Raw genomic sequence first — 19,632 nt, 5'->3', positions numbered from 1 at the left:
CCCCTCCCCTCCCTTCCCCTTCCCAAAGCCTGGCAGTTTTAAACAGAAGAGTCAAATCAGTTACTGGATGCAAAATGTTCCTCAAAGTGGGAGCTATGTCCAAATAAGGAAAATAGAAATTCTGGCAAATTAAATGTACAGCCATAATATGACAGGCCAGCAGGGATTCTGATGAAGATATGGCTAATAGTACAAGAATTAGCAATTAAAAACTTACTCACACACAATCAGAAATGGGAACTTTTCACAGTGCCTGTAGTGCTGATAAATCATGAATTTTTGGTTTAAAAATGTATCTAAAGATGGCCTCTCAAGGAAAAACAAGCAGTGTTTTCACTGATGTTCACATCTAGGAGACGATCTGGCATCCTGGCTAGCTCACTAGCTTAAGTAAATTGCTTGTCATTCTCATCTTCTATAGTACAGAGAAAGCCGGAGATAAAATTCCCAGGATAGCACCTGAATTTCAGACATTATTGTTTTCAGTGTCTGTATATTTAGTGTATAATTAAAAATTAATAATTATGTGGTTTAAAATGATTAAAAATTAATTCCTCTTTTTGATTACCGCTTCAGGTAAAACAGCTCTGGAGTCAATGTTTGGCTTGTCATTTCTCAGCCATGAAGGACAGTGATGAGGCAGTCTCTATTTTTTCAAGAAGACTTTTGTTTAACTCAAGGGTGGCAGATACTAACATGCTCGATAAAGTTTAATGATGCATAGAGCTTTGAAAACACATATGAACCAAGCACAAAAGAATTAGTAAATATAAGGGCGGAGGCCGTATAAACCAGAGAAAGCAAATGTGTCTTCCCATCTGCGTGTTCCGTAACTCCTGTCATAATGGTCTGATATTGCTATCAGACAATATGAACTCTGCCCTTACTCAAATAATGAACAAGAGTAAATATAAATTTGAATTTAAATAATAATGGGACAATGAAATCATGGTAACCAGGAAGAGTGGAAATTCAGCTAGTATTTAATGGACATATTTATAATTACTCCTTTAATCGTGTTCTTCAATAGCATTGTTCTTTAATAGCAGTCTGTGCAGTGTTCTCATGTTAGATAATTTTCAAATTAGTAAACTAAAAAAGAATAGCACCTTATGCCTTCAATTAAAGAAAACCTTAAAATTTATATTCTCATAGAGACCTCACTGCAAAACTTATAAAATACCCAGCAAATCTGAAAATACAAGTCTTTATTAAATTAAGGCTCAAAATAGCTTTAATGTTTAATCCTGTCTTCCTCAAACTAGTAAATTATTCCTGTAGAAATTTATTCCTTTACAAAACTCAGCATTTTGCAAACTATACATAAAAACAAAGCATAGTGCTTTTGGTCAAATGTGGGTTTTTTCAATAAAAGAATAACAAAATGTTTTAATCTGTAAAGTATATAACTGCTTAAGCAAATAAGGGATACAGTTTGAAAATGTTGCAATGTGCCTCCAAAAATAGTTAATCATAACTAAACTTACTTCTTGTAATTTGTAGTTAACATCTGTTGGATGACACAAGAAATTTCAGTTATTACGTAGCGATGTTCTTTAAACTTATTAACTGTATGCAGTTGTCAAATTCTATGAAATTATTAGTGATAGTTGGTATGATTTAGATAATTTCTTTTCAATAAAAAAAAGACAATAAAAATATTAGGAAATCCTCATTAATTATCAAAATTGTTTATTTTGTAGTTAACATCTGTTGGATGACACAAGAAATTTCAGTTATTACGTAGCGATGTTCTTTAAACTTATTAACTGTATGCAGTTGTCAAATTCTATGAAATTATTAGTGATAGTTGGTATGATTTAGATAATTTCTTTTCAATAAAAAAAAGACAATAAAAATATTAGGAAATCCTCATTAATTATCAAAATTGTTTATGTTTCGTACTAAAACCAACTCTGGTTTAATTGACCACTCTAAATCCTGAACTCTGGACATCAGAAAAGGTTTAACTCCAGTTATCACTCTATAGCTTTGGAAAGACTGCTTCAGAATTAAAGGACTTTCAAAAAATATGAAGAAACACTGCCTGACAAATGACTGTCAGGGAATGCTTTACCAAATATAATCACTGATATTATTATAATAGATCACTTATAATTATCACTTATAGATCACATATTAATCACTTATATATTATATTATATAGTCACTCAACCAAATACATCACTTTTGTTGTGTACAAGTTGTAAAACCAAAGCAGGAGCTACGGTTTTTATCTTCACAAAATGTTAAGATTTCTGTCCCACTCCTGTTCTACCCAGGGGTACTATATTTGCAGATTGGTAAACTGACTTTTCCTGCTAAAAGCGGTCCAGGCGACATGGCTAGATACAGCTCCTGGCTAAATGTGTGACATGTCAGGTATTGAATTACTAGGAAGGATGATCATCACTTTTTGGAAGCTCTGCTGCTTATGTACCATTATCTGTACTTTCCACTAGTCTCCATTCAGACTCCAAAAAATGGAGCTCAGTCAACACTTGTTCTTTGCAGCTGCCACTATGTGGGAGATGCTAAGATAAAGTATGCTAATTACATCTTTAGAGTAATGGTAGAATTTTGCAGAACTGGTAACAAAGAGATTGGCATAGGAATCCGGGCCTGTAACATGCACAGCGACGTGTGAGAGAGGGTGAGGAGAGGGTGCGTGTGCTGAGAACTTAATGAATGCATGTTCTTGCAGCATACATAATTCTGGCTCTTGGTAATTCTAATGAAATACAGCAGTAATTACAGTAAAATAGAAATATTTCTCAAAGATGTAACTGTAAACATATTTTTGTTTTTCCCTTCACAATTAGGGAGGGTACAGAAAAAAAATGGGTTGCTCGCTATTCTTCAGACAGCATTCAAATTAATTTTGTGTGATCAGGGAATGTTTTTCGTTGAACATTTATTCTATGCACTAGGAAATGTGCATAGAAGAAATAAGGAAAATATCCACAGTGGTGTTCAAAATATGAAATGTAGGTTAAGATAACTAAGCCTGCACATGCAGTCATTTTAAAGCCTACTTTCATCTTTCATCTCCCCAGTCCCCCTGTTTTTGTTTTGTCTTTATTCTAGCTCTGTTTCCGTAATAGGGTGGAGCCTTGGATTTTGCAGATACCACTCTGTGGAGACCGTATTGATACCATCCTGTTTGCTTTTGTGATAGCAGGTGCAGACCAAGTATGTTTTTCTGAAGCATAGTTTGAGTCCGTCTGAGAGGTTTCCTCAATGTAACAAATATCCTGTTTGCGATAAACACAGGACTGGAATGAGAGGTTGGGATGGAAGGACAGACAAAATTTTACTGTATACGGGAAGCAATACGTGATTAAAACAATCACTAACAGGTACACGGAAAGCTAGAATTATGTTGGTGAAAGGAGGGCCTGTGTGTGAGAAATAAGCAGAACAAACAGGAGAGAATTATCCACCATCTCGACTAAACATTCAAAAGTAATGTAGCTCACAAAAAATTTTCAAGTGAACATAATGTTCATATGTATCTATCCACATGTTTCATGTTGGCTACTGAAGTATTTGCACTGGAAAACAAATAAGGTAACATTCTGCTGTAGCTGGATGTGAGTATTTTAACGTGAAGAAATAAATACAACCACCAAAATACCTCTGTACTGGAATATATAGTAGTAAATATTCTCCAAAGAACAGTTCTGTATTAATACAATTGTTCTGATCCCAAAACACAATTGATTAAAAATACATTAAGAAATTATTTTCAGTAAAACAAATATAGAAAGGACTAGTTTTCTTAAGCAAAGCATCGCTTCAGGAATTTTTAGTCTCTGTTTCAATTACAGACATTAGCATAAAATAATAGACCAATAATTTGAGCTGGATATCAAACAAGTTTCTATAATTTTTATTTCCAGGGTAAACATTTTACCTATTCTTTTTGGTTAATACCACTGTCATTCTGTAAACCATTGGTATTCAATAATTCATTTGGTATTAAAACAAACACTAATGTTAACACAAACAGTAGAGGCTTGTACCAAAGTCAATTACCTCAGTGGAAATGTTGCCAACGATTTCAGTTGGTGTTGAATTAAATCTACATTTATGACAAAACCCAAAGAAGGTCATCTATGAATTTTAAAAAATGGCAGTTTTTTCTTATTTAACAAATGAAATCGGCTTATTTGACTCTAACCAATCTTGATGCCATTACAAGAAACCATTCAACTATGTCCCTTTTGAATTTGTAAAGCTGAAAGTAAAATATTGGACTACTCATATATCACAACTGTCCTAGGTGCAGACAGGTTTTAAAAATATATTTGAGTTTTCTTCATACAATAAAATTGCTTGGCTGCGTTCTCAGTGTCTCTCATTATTTATTGAAGCAGATTTTGGGCTGTTTCTCACTGGGGGCATGTGTGTATGTCAATTTTAAATGTATTAAGAGAGAGAGTGCATTACATATTTGCATGGACTCTCAGAGCTTTCATTATTGCAATCATTGTGAGCAGCGTAGCATCTACCTCCCATTTGTAACTGTTCATTGTTCCTGAAGCAAGTACATCAAATGTAGTTATGGGTGAACTGGAAAATCATTAACTCAGTCTGAAATATTTTGTACACTTTGAGGATTTTGCTGGGGAGGGGAGGGGTGGAATTAAAGGGAGAAGCCCACATTTCAGTTGCAGTAGCTGTAAAGAAAAAGAAAGCTAAAACCATTGACCTCATAGCTTTGTAGTGGTCACCGAAGGTGCTCTGTGGATCACTGAAGATCCTCATTCAACTTGGTATATATAAAGAGAATCCTAATCTGCCCTTAGTAAGATACTGAGCCTTTTTTGGGGGCTGTGGTTCTCCAATATTTTATGTTGCATCACTATGCAGCCTGCTAGCCCAAAAAGATGTACAGGTCTTCTCAGTGATGCTGTGCAACCACTCTGTCCTGCAAGTAGCAGAGGGAGAAAAAGACACAGAGTCCCTTTCTAGCAGGTTACTCAGAAATACATCTCTGTTTCTCTCCCAGTTACTCTCAAAGTAGCAGTGCCATAAGGTACTATCCAGCATAAGAAAGGAAGACAGAAAGTGTCTATATGCAGGATGAAAAAAACCCCACCTCTCTTTAAGTACCAGAACTGATTCTCTACGGGATTGTGCTGCTAACTGTTTACCTAAGAAAAACTCCAAAGGGCTGATCCTTTTTTTTTCAGGGAAGGTCTATAGGATGACACTCCATATCCCAGTTGAAACTTTTAATCTGTATTTTAATATTTCATGGTTTTATTTTTAATCTAATTCATTGGAGTTATTCAAGCATTAAATTACATCTGTAATATATGGGTTTCTTGTGTAATTGCTGTTAAACTGCAGATCCTGTATGCTAAATGTTGGTTGGCTGACTATTCTATTCCTACAACAAAACCTCCACCACCAAAAGCTCCTAAGCAAATCAGAGGTAAGATAAAGCAATATAAAACTTACAGAGCAATTGTTGGCACTATTTACAACACAGCGCTTATTCAGTACATGCAAGCATTACATTTTGTATTTGAAATGTATGGGGGGAAACCTTGTTATGTAAAATAAAGTTGGAATTTGTTTAAGTGAAAAAGGGAATCTGTCTTCCATCATGGCTCCTTCTTTATATAACTATAATGATTCCAGTTTTATAATACCTTTCTGGAGAACATTAGGTCTCTTCACTACTATCAAACACCTACCAGGAGATTACAGTATTGCCAGAGCAATTGCTTCACTTTTGTTCCTGAAACAGCCCATTCTATTGAAGCTGTTAACTTGAACACTGTGATAGGAGCCTTTTGCAGAGTCCTCAGTAATTATCATCACTGACAGCCATCTAAAAGCTGGAACAACTGTCCATCTTAGATGCATAGCTTTTGGAAATAAGCTCTTAAAAAAAATCAGTTGAAACCAAGGACACTTCCTGCTGGGGATGCTACAAAAGCATGTATCTATAATGAAAGTTAACTATCAAGCAGTGTATGTGGCACACTTTCTAGATATACAGTAAAAAAAGTCAATTTTAAAGAAAAAAGGAAATCTAAAAACTTCCATAAGCTAATTAGATTGTAAGCATCATAATTCTTTCAGGTTCACTGTTCACTATTTTAAAACTTATCTGTCAGTACCACACAATTTATTCCTTCACTTTCTGCTGTAGACAAATGACACTATGGGTTTGCTGTAACAGTAAGAAACTCTGAGAAAACAATGAAAAGTATTTAGAAAATATATTAACAGAGATTTCTGCAGGACTTTAAAAAGAAGAGTAACAAAATACTGAAGAATGACACAATTATTTCATCTAGTGAAAGGGCAGAGTAAAGATGAATTCATAACATGCTTATGTAATAAAACAGGAATACTTAAAAAAAAGGCACATTTAAAATTTTTTAAAGGACAATGCAAAGGACTGTTTTTAACTGGGTGTAAGTATAAAGTACTTTGAAAAACAATCTATTAGTAAAAACATTAAGGTTTTAATAGTGAGCCTTTAATATCACAACACACCTTCCTTAGCATTATATTACACATTTTAACACACAAAAGCATTTTAGGGCAAAACTTTAAAGTCATAACATAAACATTCGGATCTATTCCACAAATTTTCTCTTGAGGGGCTACAGCCTAAATGTAGAATGCTTCTGTCTTCTACAGTACAGCTTCAAAATCACATTTGTTACCTATACAATGCAGCACTTGAAATTAATGATGTATTACTGAAATAGCTGCAGCCCAGTTACATTTCTGTTGCCCAAATCTATCCTATCCGATGTGCTTGAGTGTGAGTTCTAGCCTCAGAAAGCTGCAAAAATACTTTATCGTAAGTAGTTTTACCTTGTCTGGCTTGTAAGCTTAAAGCCAACTATAGATTCCTTATTCAGGCCGACTGCTTCAATGTTGATGACATCATCCACTTCTGGCTCCGTAGCAATGAACAGCATTGGAAACTTCCAAACACCTCCTGTAGTGCACTGTACTACGAGAGTTGCTTTGTTCCTTAAAATTTCAGATAAAAACATTCAATACATAAAACAACATTCTAGAACATAAACTGAGTAAATTGATGTCCAAAATAAGCCTCGAGTGTGTAGAACTATACTACAGTAAAATGAAAATACAGATGGCTTTCAATTGGAATACATCCTTAATTTTATGTGGCATAGTACATATCAGTTGCACTGAGACTGGAATGTAGACTAAGTAGCACTTGATATTTACAGCAAAGTACAAGAAAGGACATAATGTGAAAGCAAAATGATGGCCACAGCCATGAGATTTGATTCTTCTTCTGCTTACTCTCTGTTGAGTTAGATTTGTTTAACTCAATTTGTTTTACTCATTATTCTTTATTTACTGTGGTGTTAGAGGAGAATTTGGTACAGAACATGTTAGCAGTTCATATTAGAATCAAATAGATCTGACGAAGGTCTATGTACTTTAGAAAAATTCCAGACTCCGATGTCTTCAGACCATCTAAGAAGAGAGTTGGTGCTGTAGATTCTGAAGATAAAGAAATTAATTAACTGCAGTCATTGAGTCCTCTACACGAAGCCTGATAGGTCTCAAGTACACAAAGATAAAAAACCAAACCAAACAAAAAAAATAATAAAAAAGGACAGAGTAGAAATAAAAAGCATTTCTAAATTAACCTCCCCTCTGACACAATGACACTGCAGGAGGTGGGTGGATAGTCTTTCCTAAAGGTTTGCTCTCCGTTTATTTCAGTTCCCTCCTGCATCCTAAAAATACCCTCTTTGCATGCAACCCATGATACTCAGCAGTGACTGCTCCCTAATCTTCCTGGTAATGTTGAGCCTCTGAATTTACCGTGTGCCTGCATCTTACTGAAGCTTCTTTCCTCCCCATACGTATTTGACCACTTCAAAAGGAAGGCACAACTTCCCTCTCTCTCCAAAAAGATCTCCCTTTCACAGTTTCTTTTTAAAGAGGTGGGATGTACTAATGTAAAGCAAATCCATCATTTTTCATGTCGCAGCTATAAAAGAGGATAATATTTTCCTGTGAACTGTTGTTACTGGGGCACTAGAGACTAATTTCAAATTCAACCATCCCAACCAGCCAAAGAATATGCACACATTCTCGTCTAGGAAAAGTTTTTCAAGACTGACAAACCACCTTGTCTGTATGCTTTCCGCGAATTTTGAGAAAAACTAATTTTCATTGGAAGTCTTTCAATACTCCAATGTTTAGAAGGAAACTGACGCACACACAGACTAAGGCAGTAACTCAACAGAACCATCTAGCAGGCATTAAAAATAAACACTGTCAATTTTAATACCAAAGTTATCATACTGAGAAGTAGCAAGTGAGAAAAACTAAAATAATGTATCTCAGAGGTAAAAACAAAATGAGGAAAACAATGCAGGGAGGTGCTTACATCGCTAAGAGTGACCAGACAGGATTTTATTACATGTTCTGTAGGTAATAAGGAACAGCAGCTTACCTCATTGGCTTGTTAGGTGCAAATACGATATTAAAGATCAGTGTTACGATTCCAGACTCTGTATCCCGTTCTCTGTGAATCAGATGCATACCAACCAAAGCTCCAAGCTGAGATTTAGTTTCATTTGATTGATATTGTAATTCATACAGAAATTCCACTGTTGTAGAGAAACCTAAATGATACAAGAGAAAGATCAGTCTCTGTGCACTCTAACCTCACACAGTTGGCTGGCTAGTAGTTACAATTCTTTCATTTGTTACTAAAAATGACAAATAAGTAAAACTACTAATGATCCAAAACTTGAGTGATTTGCTCCTGACTGCATAGCACAATATTCCAATTTCATATGACAGGCTATATAGTTTCCGGCAAAATGGGAGCTGGAGAACATACTTAGGAGAAGTGAACAGTAATAGCAATATTGTTCTGGCTACCACTTCTGCATTACGGTGAGATATTTCTAGTTCATCAGTCAAATGAAAATTGCAAGAAGGTAATACTATTTTTGAGTAATGCCATTGGGACAATCTCAAAAAAAAAAAAAAGTCATTAAGGACATCAGTGCTATTGATGGCTGTAAGCCTGAGAAACACTCTACAGAAAAATACTGAAGATGTCACTAGCAGCCTCTTCCCTTATTCCCTGTAGCAGCTATGAAAAGGCCAAGTAGTAATAACATAAGAATAAACAGCTGAGCTTCTTGAATCAAATGTCTCCTCCAGCTGTAATAAAGAAAACTGCGATATTCAGTATACAATAGTAATTTCTGCATAGAAGGGAACGTTTCTATGAGGAAAAGAATCTCAAGCTGCTAAGCTATTTAAAAATTTTACACGTTTTATGGATGAAAAGTCTTTTAACACAACCACTAAATCCTACAGGAGATCTCATTTTTCTATGACCACATACCTCAGGGCACATTTTGGATTTGCACAGCTTAGTACAGTGTGTTGGGCAGAACTCCTATGTATGCGTCCCTGTATATGCTGGCTATAGGGTGCCAGTCAGCTGCAGAGTTAATTCCCAAGTCCTTCCAACCTGGAATTCTAAAATACAGCCTACATGTTTATTTTTATATCAAGTCCAAGAAACAACACACTGTGAGATATTGGAACAAAACCTTACTTTGTTTTTGCCAATCTGTAACGCTACCCAGTGTCAGTGAGTATGGAGATGCCTTCCTATGCTTGCAGTCCTTTCCCCTTTTCTGAAATGCACAGATTCCTTCTTTCCACTTCATTCAACTTTTGTTGCCAATGTTTTTGTAACACACAGATTAACCCTAAGAAATGTAGCAGCTTATATTGAAACATTTCTGACTCTTTAAAGTGGATCCTTCACACGGACATCTGTACAATTTACGCTAGATCAAAGAGCTAACACAGACGTAAGCAAAATATTGTTACCAACATACAGGATTATCAGCCATATTAGATACACACTGAGTACCGAATATAGAGGATTTCCATGTATTAATCCATCTATTATAAATGTACTTTATTACAATAAATGTACTTTGTTATCACGAAATTAAACATTTTTCCTACAGTTTATAAAATTCCTGGGATCATCCTACATTGTTCCATGCTTTGTTGTTTCTCTGTTTGAAAAATATAAAGTTTATGCCATGCTTTCAGATTCCAACACAGCCCAAGGCTTGTAGTAGTCACCCTAGACAAATGCCAAAACATGAAGATTCAGCCATAAAAATTCACTTCTTATGGGAGAGAAAAGATGACATCATTTAGAGCATTCCACAGTGAGAAAATCGCAACTGTTGAGCAGATGTTTCTTTCAGCAGTTATATCACACAATGCTACTCAGGAAAAGCTTATTTTATAGTTCAGATGCTAGGAAGAAAACGTTGTGAATTGCATGCTGCTTTTAGTATCCAAAGACATTTGGGGTTGGTTTGACATACGTATATAGCAACTTTTAGTCAGAAGCAATTAAGTATTTGTATTTTTTCTGCCTCAGGCTGTTTTGTAACCTGTTCTATGCTCATATTAAGCATTTAGTTAGATAGATCAAAGAGTTAACACAGACGTAAGCAAAATATTGTTACCAACATACAGGATTATCAGCCATATTAGATACACACTGAGTACCAATATAGAGGATTTCCATGTATTAATCCATCTATTATAAATGTACTTTATTACAATAAATGTACTTTGTTATCACGAAATTAAACATTTTTCCTACAGTTTATAAAATTCCTGGGATCATCCTACATTGTTCCATGCTTTGTTGTTTCTCTGTTTGAAAAATATAAAGTTTATGCCATGCTTTCAGATTCCAACACAGCCCAAGGCTTGTAGTAGTCACCCTAGACAAATGCCAAAACATGAAGATTCAGCCATAAAAATTCACTTCTTATGGGAGAGAAAAGATGACATCATTTAGAGCATTCCACAGTGAGAAAATCGCAACTGTTGAGCAGATGTTTCTTTCAGCAGTTATATCACACAATGCTACTCAGGAAAAGCTTATTTTATAGTTCAGATGCTAGGAAGAAAACGTTGTGAATTGCATGCTGCTTTTAGTATCCAAAGACATTTGGGCTTGGTTTGACATACGTATATAGCAACTTTTAGTCAGAAGCAATTAAGTATTTGTATTTTTTCTGCCTCAGGCTGTTTTGTAACCTGTTCTATGCTCATATTAAGCATTTAGTTAAAATATTTTAATATTTACAACACCTAAGGAAAACTGATGCATTTATAAGTGCCAGCATTTGAAAGCTTCATTATGCTGGTGCCTTAGCTTGTTTTGATCCACACTGCCGATCTAGTTCAGGACTGTTCAATAAAGAAAAATGTAATTAGATTTTTATCACAACTGCCCTGAAGACTACTATATTATCATACTATGGGAAGCCTCTGTGAATATGTTAATATTTGATTCTAGACAATTCCATAATACACATGCTGCCTAAACAAACTGGCAGAAGCTAGAGGCAAAAAAATGTTGTGAATCATTTCTAGAAATTTGTCCACATTGTCAAATGTTCAGAGTTCTCTTGACTCTTAGAATTTCCAGTTTCAATTAAAATGGTGAAATAAATAAAACATTGGAGAAAGAATTAACATTTTCTTTAAAGTAATGCCAAATACAATATAGCATACGATCCAAATATGCCTTGACTCTTTAGCCCAGTTCTTTGTATGTTTTCATTCGCTAGTTTTCTTTTTAAAAATCACCAGTTTAATACAGGTAAAATTCTTATTTTATCTAATGCAAATTGTAAAATCGACATGCAGATATAAAGTATACCAATTAATTCACGCCTCTGTTCTGTAAATAGAGAGCAGCAGGGAGAGTTTTAACCACATCTGACTCAACATAGAGGTATTTATCAATCCAAACACTGGGAAGATATAAGCATACTATTTATATACAGCTTGTTACATCTAGGGAATAGAAATTCCAATTATAAAAAATATTACTTCCTCATACTTCCTGAACAATATTACGCATTAAGAAAAGGGGTAAGAATATGTTTTTGAGGTAATTATTCCAAAACAATTTTTTAAAAGCATTAAACATTTCTTGTTTTGAAAGGCAATTAATCTCAGTCTTTAAGTGTTTTCCTTTGTGTAAATAATGACTTCCAAGAGGTAGTATGCATTTAGGCAACATTTGTGTATGCAGAATTACTGAAGCAGCTATGTTTAAAAACCAATAAGGTTTTTTTAGCTATACAGTTCTATGACTTGGCTGGCAATTATTTTCAAGTGCTAGTAAGGATACTTCTGAAAAAGCACTAGAATTAAAGTGTTGAGGATTTGTTTGGGTTTTTTTAAATAGCCTCTAAGAAGATGAAAGGAAATAGACCACTGTTTTTTTATTTATTTTCTGGCTCATAAGAATGATAGTGTGGAAATTCCAAGGATTTTACACTCTAAGCATATAAATTGGGCAAATGTGAATTTCTGTGACTGTTAGGATTTACTGTAGAACTAATTAATACATGTCATACATCTAAAAATTAAAAGACGAGTCTAACAGTTTCACAAAATAAGAACCTCAGGAATTTAAATGACTTTTTAGTAGAAAAGAACGTGTACTCAAGCTTCAAAAGAGTTAATTACAAAGACATTGATGGGCCTAATGTCTATAGAAGGTACTGTGAAAGGCACACTAGATATATCTGACCTGGAATAGAGTTTCACACTGTCATTAGAGAAGCCTTTGGACCTCCATCCTGGTTTTGAAAAGGGAATCAGTGTTTGACTTCACTGAAGACCAGCTCATTATACAATGTGTTTTCTGATGATAAAAATCTAATGGACACTGGCTCGTGAGGCCGCAGTCTCTTATGGATACCTAAAGGAGATAGTGCTTAACCTGCAGTGGACTTGGTGACATAAAAACAGCAAGGGGAGGGAACTTCCTAAGGGACCCTCCTTACTTTCACACTGTCTCCCATTTCCAACGAGACAGGCGGAAACTAAAGCTGTGATGGAGAGATGTTCAGACTGCAAAAATGCTTGTCATAACAGAGGCTTTTCCTTGGATAGATGCAATAAGACAGAGATGCAAGTGAATTCACTCAGTTGGCCTTCCTCACCTCCCATTCAGCAGGCTGCAATCTTACTTGCAGTTATTTAATAAAGGAGGTCAGCACAATCACAGAATACAAACACAGAATGAAAGCCCAGCCATTCATAAACTTGCAGCTTCATCTTTTTCGAAAGCTAGATAAATTATTTTATTTGGTGCTGAATGTAAACATATTGCACTCTCTCGCTGATTTTTTTCCGCTGGTTCTGCTAATTCAAGGCTAAGTATCCATTGTGGCCCTGTCACCGAACGAAGATTTCTTCCCCTCTTGATCTAATAGTCTCCAAGCTGGTAAAATAGAAACTACAGGACCAGACCTTAACTATTCACGTCTACCAGACAGCTGGCGTCTAATGTTGACCTTCCAAACCTTGTGAAACATCGTTCTTCATAACCCCATTCAGCTCTCATCTGACACTTGTCCTTTTCCTGCTTTTCCACTGTCTTCCAGGAGTCTTCACACACACTGGAAGAACTCAGTAGGCAGTGGGGAATGAACATGAAGTATGCAGTTATGCCTTAGCAGCAAAAGCAGCAGCAGACAGAATACATTACCGTACAGTAGATTAAATCGTTCTAATACAGGTTTCAAGTAAATATTCAAGCGAATAACAAAAGTGAATGATAAGAGTAATAAAGGAAAAAAAATAAAAGGAAGCCTGGTGGTCAAGAACATCCTAACATTTAAGTAGACAGTATCACCCGGGCAGTAAGAAATGAATCTCATATGGGAAGTAAATATCTGTTTCTCACTGTAAAATGTTGTAACTCCAGGATAATAGCAGCAGAATAAACAAATTGCACAAGAACCCAAAAAGACCTGGTTGGAGTTGAATATGCCTTGCGCTAAATTTCTTCATACAGGCACAGTGCTGTATGTAGAGCATTATAAATATCAGCAAAGATAACATCATACACTTCATTAAATGCCAGATACCAAATTACCTTAAATAGACAGAAATAAATGGATAATAAAGTGGTCTCCTTCTGTTGATAATATACTCATTGATCCTCAATGCAAATCAAGGATATCCTCAGTGTAGTTCTGCGTATAAATCTTTATATCTCTTCCCTGCAAATTTATTTCTCTTTCCATATCCAATTAAAGCTTTTCATCCATATCTTCAAGGCTCTGCAAAATTCCACCTTAGCCTCATCTTTATTTTTACCCTGCATCCCACTGCCTATTCCCCTAGCAACCAACTTCAACATTTCTTTTCTAAATTTTCTCTTACATTTGATTTTTCCGTTTGCTAATTTTTTTCTCTTTCAAAACACTTCTTTAAAACAGATTTCTACTGCTAAAGCAGATTTCTACTGTAAAGAAAGCAGTAGAAAGCACTTTCCCCCTTTTTTTTGGAGAATGTCTTTCTTCAGAACACTGCATCATTTAGTGAATAAAATGGAAGTTTGTGAATCCATGTATATGAAATACACGGCGTGCATCTAGCATCTGCTGTTCTGCATACATTTCTGCATTCTTCCTTGCAGCTAGTTTCCATATATTCTCTCTCTCTCTGAATCCTTTTTGGACTATTTCCCTTTTTATTATGTCTATCCATACACCCCTCTTAACACTCTTTATTTTGATATTACTTGGTATAGTAACTTGAAACAAAAAACCCAGGAAAAGCAAAAGGATTCTCATCGGCCCAAAGGATCTCTCACATTATCCTGCTTTGATCTGGCATTCTACTTAAGATTTGTACACAACCTATAAATTAATGCTTTAAAGGAATGGATTAAAATGTGTTTTTTCAAAAACACTGTACTCCTTTTTCAACATTCTCCTTTTTTATTCAGCATTGTCTTAATTTATCTAGCAATTCTAGCAAATAAAGATCACATCTGTACCTGGGCACAGGCAATGTCAAACCAGCTTCTTCATGAACATATGTTATGATGTAGTCTTAATTCACACAGACATTATTTTTTTCCATGGTATCCCGACTCATTTGCCTCACTTTGAATGTTGCCCCCTGAAATCAGTAGCAACTCAAGACGCCTTTTAACCTAACCATTCAATTTGTATTGGCCCACACAAATGCTAAATTGAAAACAATATTATTTACCATTTCACAGGTTTTTCCACTGCGCTCACCGTGATGATGTCTATGCACTTCAATGCTTAAAGTAGTTACATTAATGACTAAAAGAAATTATGCTTGTCATTTGGAAGACCAATTTCCAATGCAAGCAAATTTCTTCGGATTCCTTTGGAGGGGCAGTGTGTTTACCGATAGGCCACCAGATAACCTGCAGATCATGAAGCAATAGCAAGGTGGTTGTTTCCAGTCTTTTTGTATGTCAGCATGATGGCTATTCTTTCCTCCCTCCCAGACACACTCTCACCCTCAGAAGTATCCTAGTTTTTAGCTTTCGTTTTTATTGTTTGGTGGTTTACTGGAAATACATAACTCGCAGGGCATGTTTTTTTGTTTTGGCATTTTTTTGACAATGCATCAATGACTGTAATTACCAATTTCCTATAGGTGGTTAAGAGGATACCAGTGAATTTGCTGTAATTCCTTTATCACACTCTTGCGTTCAAAGAATTTTCTAGCTTTTTGGGTTTTGTTGTATACACTTAGTCACTTTCTCTCTCTTTTCAAAATTCAGTTTAACCACTTGCTTTAGAAATCTTTCTTACTCCTTGTCTTCCAACACTGTCAACATATACTGTGTCAAGTATACTTCTCTGAGACAGAAAACACCCTTTTCCATATTTTGGAACATAACATTTCCAGTCATGGAACTTCATCACTTGCCAGCTAAAATATTATCTTACCGCTGTATAAATGTGACCTTCTAAATGAGAAGAACAAATAGATTTAGCCTATCACTAGGTATTTCAGTTCCTTCACAGTTTCTCATTAGGGTTACATGCAAAATACAAATTTCATCTCTCCTACTGAATAAGAGTAATTACGCATTTAGAAATTCAGGCTCCTTCAGAGTTTCTTACAAAATTCTTCGTGTTCAGGTATACAATCTTAAAATATTGTGGATCTAAGCATCACTTTGTAAGTCAGCTGTTGTCTTTACAACGTATGGTTTTTTTCCTGAACTAATGTCAATACAATAAACAAGTTTAAAATAAAATATGTGTTTTCTGACTACTTTTAACTTCCATCTTGTAACTTGGGTGTAAAATTAGAACCGTTTTGCTTTTATAAAAATAGATTTTTCTGATCAGCCTTGATCAGTCTGAAACAATTTTGAGTGAGAAGGAACAGCTTGTCTGATTGCAGCTAAAAATCCGAATGTATTAAACTGCTCTGAGATGCAGTTCTTGCTCAACAAGGCCAGTTTCAGTTTTTCAACGATTCATAAATCGCTGCTGTTTAAAATATTCCTATATCCAGTACCATTTACTTGCCCTTTGAAATTCTGTAGAGCTGACACAAACCAATCCAAGACTTCTTAATCCAAAAACTCCAAAACTCACAGTGCTTGAAATAACATAGCACATATGTAGCAAAGAGGTTCTGGTTGATTTTAAAGGCACTTTTACTTCTATCGAGTCTGCCAGCTACAGAATGCAGTACTTCCAGAAGCCGAAAAGGCCTTACAATCTGATCTGTTGAGCTATTCCTCGCTTGCAATTACAATGTAAGTTTGTTTTAGAAGATTAATAATAGCGTGTTTTAAAATGTTTTAACTTAATTAGCAGGTATTTCAGACAGAGACATTACTTTACTTAATAACAATGGAGTATCTTCTTTTAACATAACAGTCCAGACTGATCAGAACCTGGTTGCCTGTTGAACACAATGAAAACTTCATCTTTCTTGTGTGGGATGTCAGTAAGAGAGATGTGGCATGGGAATGTGTGTATTGTAAGGTTTTGGGTGTTGTTTTTTGAGGACATGTGAGAAGGACATACGCTAGCTGTTGTGATTTGCAATATATCCGTTGATTCATGGTCATCGTATGAAACAGGGACCTAGGGACCAGAAATTGTTTCTGTACTGGTTTTTTATTTTGATAGCTGCATTTGTTAGAAGTTTGGATGACAAAGATGTCAACCTAGCTTATGCTATTTCCCAGTACCTTAATCTACATCACTAGGCAAATAAGCATGTGTGACTATAGAATAAAGAACTTCAGCCTGAAGATTTTCCCATACAAAACCAGATTTTGTGTTTTGAAAACACGGCCCCACATACTCAAAGCTCCCACTCAGTAGCTCTGCAAATTAAAAAAGCACGCTATGTGACAAACATAAACACAGGTAAAAGGGGTAATATAAACTTGCAATCTCAGATGGAGTGATTCTCTGTATTTCTTTCTAACTTGTAAGGGGATATGGAAAAAAAAATTTCCTAGCAAGTATTCCTCACCTGTTCATATAAAAGTATTCTTCTTATAAATAAGATAGAAAGAATCTATGTCTTCTATCACATCAAAATAACTTAAATTGTTTATAAGTTTCCTGATATGATTTCAATTCTAATATCTGTGCTATGATACAACCTTTGATTTGATGATCACATTAATTTTCGTTGAAAATCAACAAAAATGTAAATTTATGCACATGGAACTCTACTGATGCAGATAAACTGTTTCTGGTACTGTCACTAACATCTGTAAGCATGTCTTAGATAGTTTTACACTATACTATGGTCTATTACAAAAGGATGCATTTTTTATCTTTTCACTTTTTTAATATACAAAACAGACTTAGCCACAGAGACTAGAACACAGGACCTAACCACTAGGGTCACATTCATTTGCTTCCTTTTTCTTATCCAATGAATTGCATTCAGTTATACATAAGGTGGAACACCTATAACACAGAGAAGTGTAAATTCCTCTACTATGACAGCTGTAATCTCACGGGAGGTATCCGCTTGTGTTATTTTTTGGATACAAATCAAGTTTCAGAACTAATAAAAAGTTTGTGTAGTAAATTTCTGAGGTTTCACTCTGTCTTCCTCAGTTGGCTTGAAGAAAGAGTAATGGTTCAAGGTTACAATTTCATTCAATGTTCTGTGGTGATTCTATGTAACTTCTAGTTACTTGTCGTATAATTTTAATTTCTAGCTATATCTTCAAAGCTTCAGATCAACTTATTCTTAAACTGTCAAAACTACAGGCCCGATGAACTTATTTACAAAAACATAAAGATGTACACATTCTCCATAACAGGTGGGGAAGTTTTGTTTTTTCCTTTTTGCTTCATCTTCATATTGGAAACATACAATGTGGGAGAGAAGGAGACCTACAGTGGATAATTTCATTTTCTCTAACAACAACAATACTTGAACAGTGCAGCTTCAGAGACAGACGAAAACAAAGACAAATCATTTTAGCACAAAAATGACAATAGGATGTAATAACCTGGAAATAGAAAAGCATTTGGGGTAAACTTGTTATATGTGTGCATGTGTTTGTTACTACAGTGACTGTCAGATACACTGTCTGAGGCAAATTTAGGTGGATAAGCTCTCTGCTTGCTTTTTCAAGATGAAAAGCATGCAAACACAGCTGAGAGACAGGGAGAGCACTGGTCCACTGTTGTTCTGGAAAACCTACAAAGTTCGCATCTTAAGGGCTTTGATTAGCTATGCTTTGTTGATGGCCCATAATTAATGAGAAAATAATGCAAAAAACCTAGTGCAAATTAATGCAGATGGTTCATTGTGAGGTGCTACAATGCTGCAGAAGCACAACTAAAGTCCTGGAGAGTTGTGCTGACTATGGTTTTGACTTACAGAAGCCTTCCCAAAATATCTTTACAAAACAAGGGTGTAGTGGTGCTGTTTCTATGGAAGTAATACTTCCTTATCACCCAACCAAAGAAATTACAGGAAATTCTCTGAACAAGAAATGGGAGAAATGCAACTTTGGGTTGCCAATCACAATCATACAACAATTGAAGTAATTCATAGACTCTTGCAGCAAGTTATATTGCCTAGGTTTCCCTTAGCCACTACCGCAAAAGACATTTTTAAGAGATATCTATTTGTGTGTTCTTGTTTCAGAGATATGTTATGTTGGGCTAGCCAATCAGTTCTTCTGGACTTCTCATTTTTCCTGCAGGTACATCATACCGAAAAGTAACACCAGGAAGAACTGAATCATTTCTGGTTTTGTATTAGGTTTTTTTTTGCACATTTGTGAAGCTGAGTAAATAACTTCAGATTAGTTTATAATTGATCTGGTTCCCTGTAAGTGTTGAATATTTTAACTGAGCATGATTTTGCAGGCTTGCAGATTTCAACATTTTATAAAAAGGCAAAGAAACAGAAATGAGTGACTGTTCTGTGAACAGAAACAGAAGCAGTTACAAACTATGTTTGCTCACAATTCACAAGCTCTTTTTTCAGTGTTTGTCATTATTGTTCTAGTTATATTAAGAAATGGGAGTAGGAGGGGTTACTTGTGAGAGAAAAAATTATGCTAAATTGTTTCTTTTTTTAATGGACCAAGTGGTAACCTTGTATATCAACATCAGGTAAATAATGTCCTATTTGAAGTTCTTCATTAAAATGCTTGTGCATATTGCAGTTCAATAAAGAAAATAAACAATGCATCAAATCTCTCCCATGGTTCACTCAAAAATAAAGAAACAAACAGCCAGATGT

The 19,632-nt window shown here is 35.2% G+C and overlaps 1 protein-coding gene across 1 annotated transcript in view; it reads right to left on the bottom strand.

Annotated features, from left to right (window-relative positions):
* Positions 1–19,632, bottom strand: part of CFAP47 (cilia and flagella associated protein 47) — a 382,585-nt gene that overhangs the window by 12,825 nt on the left and 350,128 nt on the right. The window contains 2 exon segments of the mRNA XM_019473044.1: positions 6,847–7,008; positions 8,477–8,648. Of these exon segments, the coding sequence (XP_019328589.1) occupies positions 6,847–7,008; positions 8,477–8,648 (334 nt within the window).

Source organism: Aptenodytes forsteri, unplaced genomic scaffold (genome assembly GCF_000699145.1).
Source record: "Aptenodytes forsteri isolate BGI_AS27 unplaced genomic scaffold, ASM69914v1 Scaffold2, whole genome shotgun sequence".
Classification (NCBI taxonomy): Eukaryota; Metazoa; Chordata; class Aves; order Sphenisciformes; family Spheniscidae; genus Aptenodytes; species Aptenodytes forsteri.
This window is presented reverse-complemented; position numbering and strand designations above follow the sequence as displayed.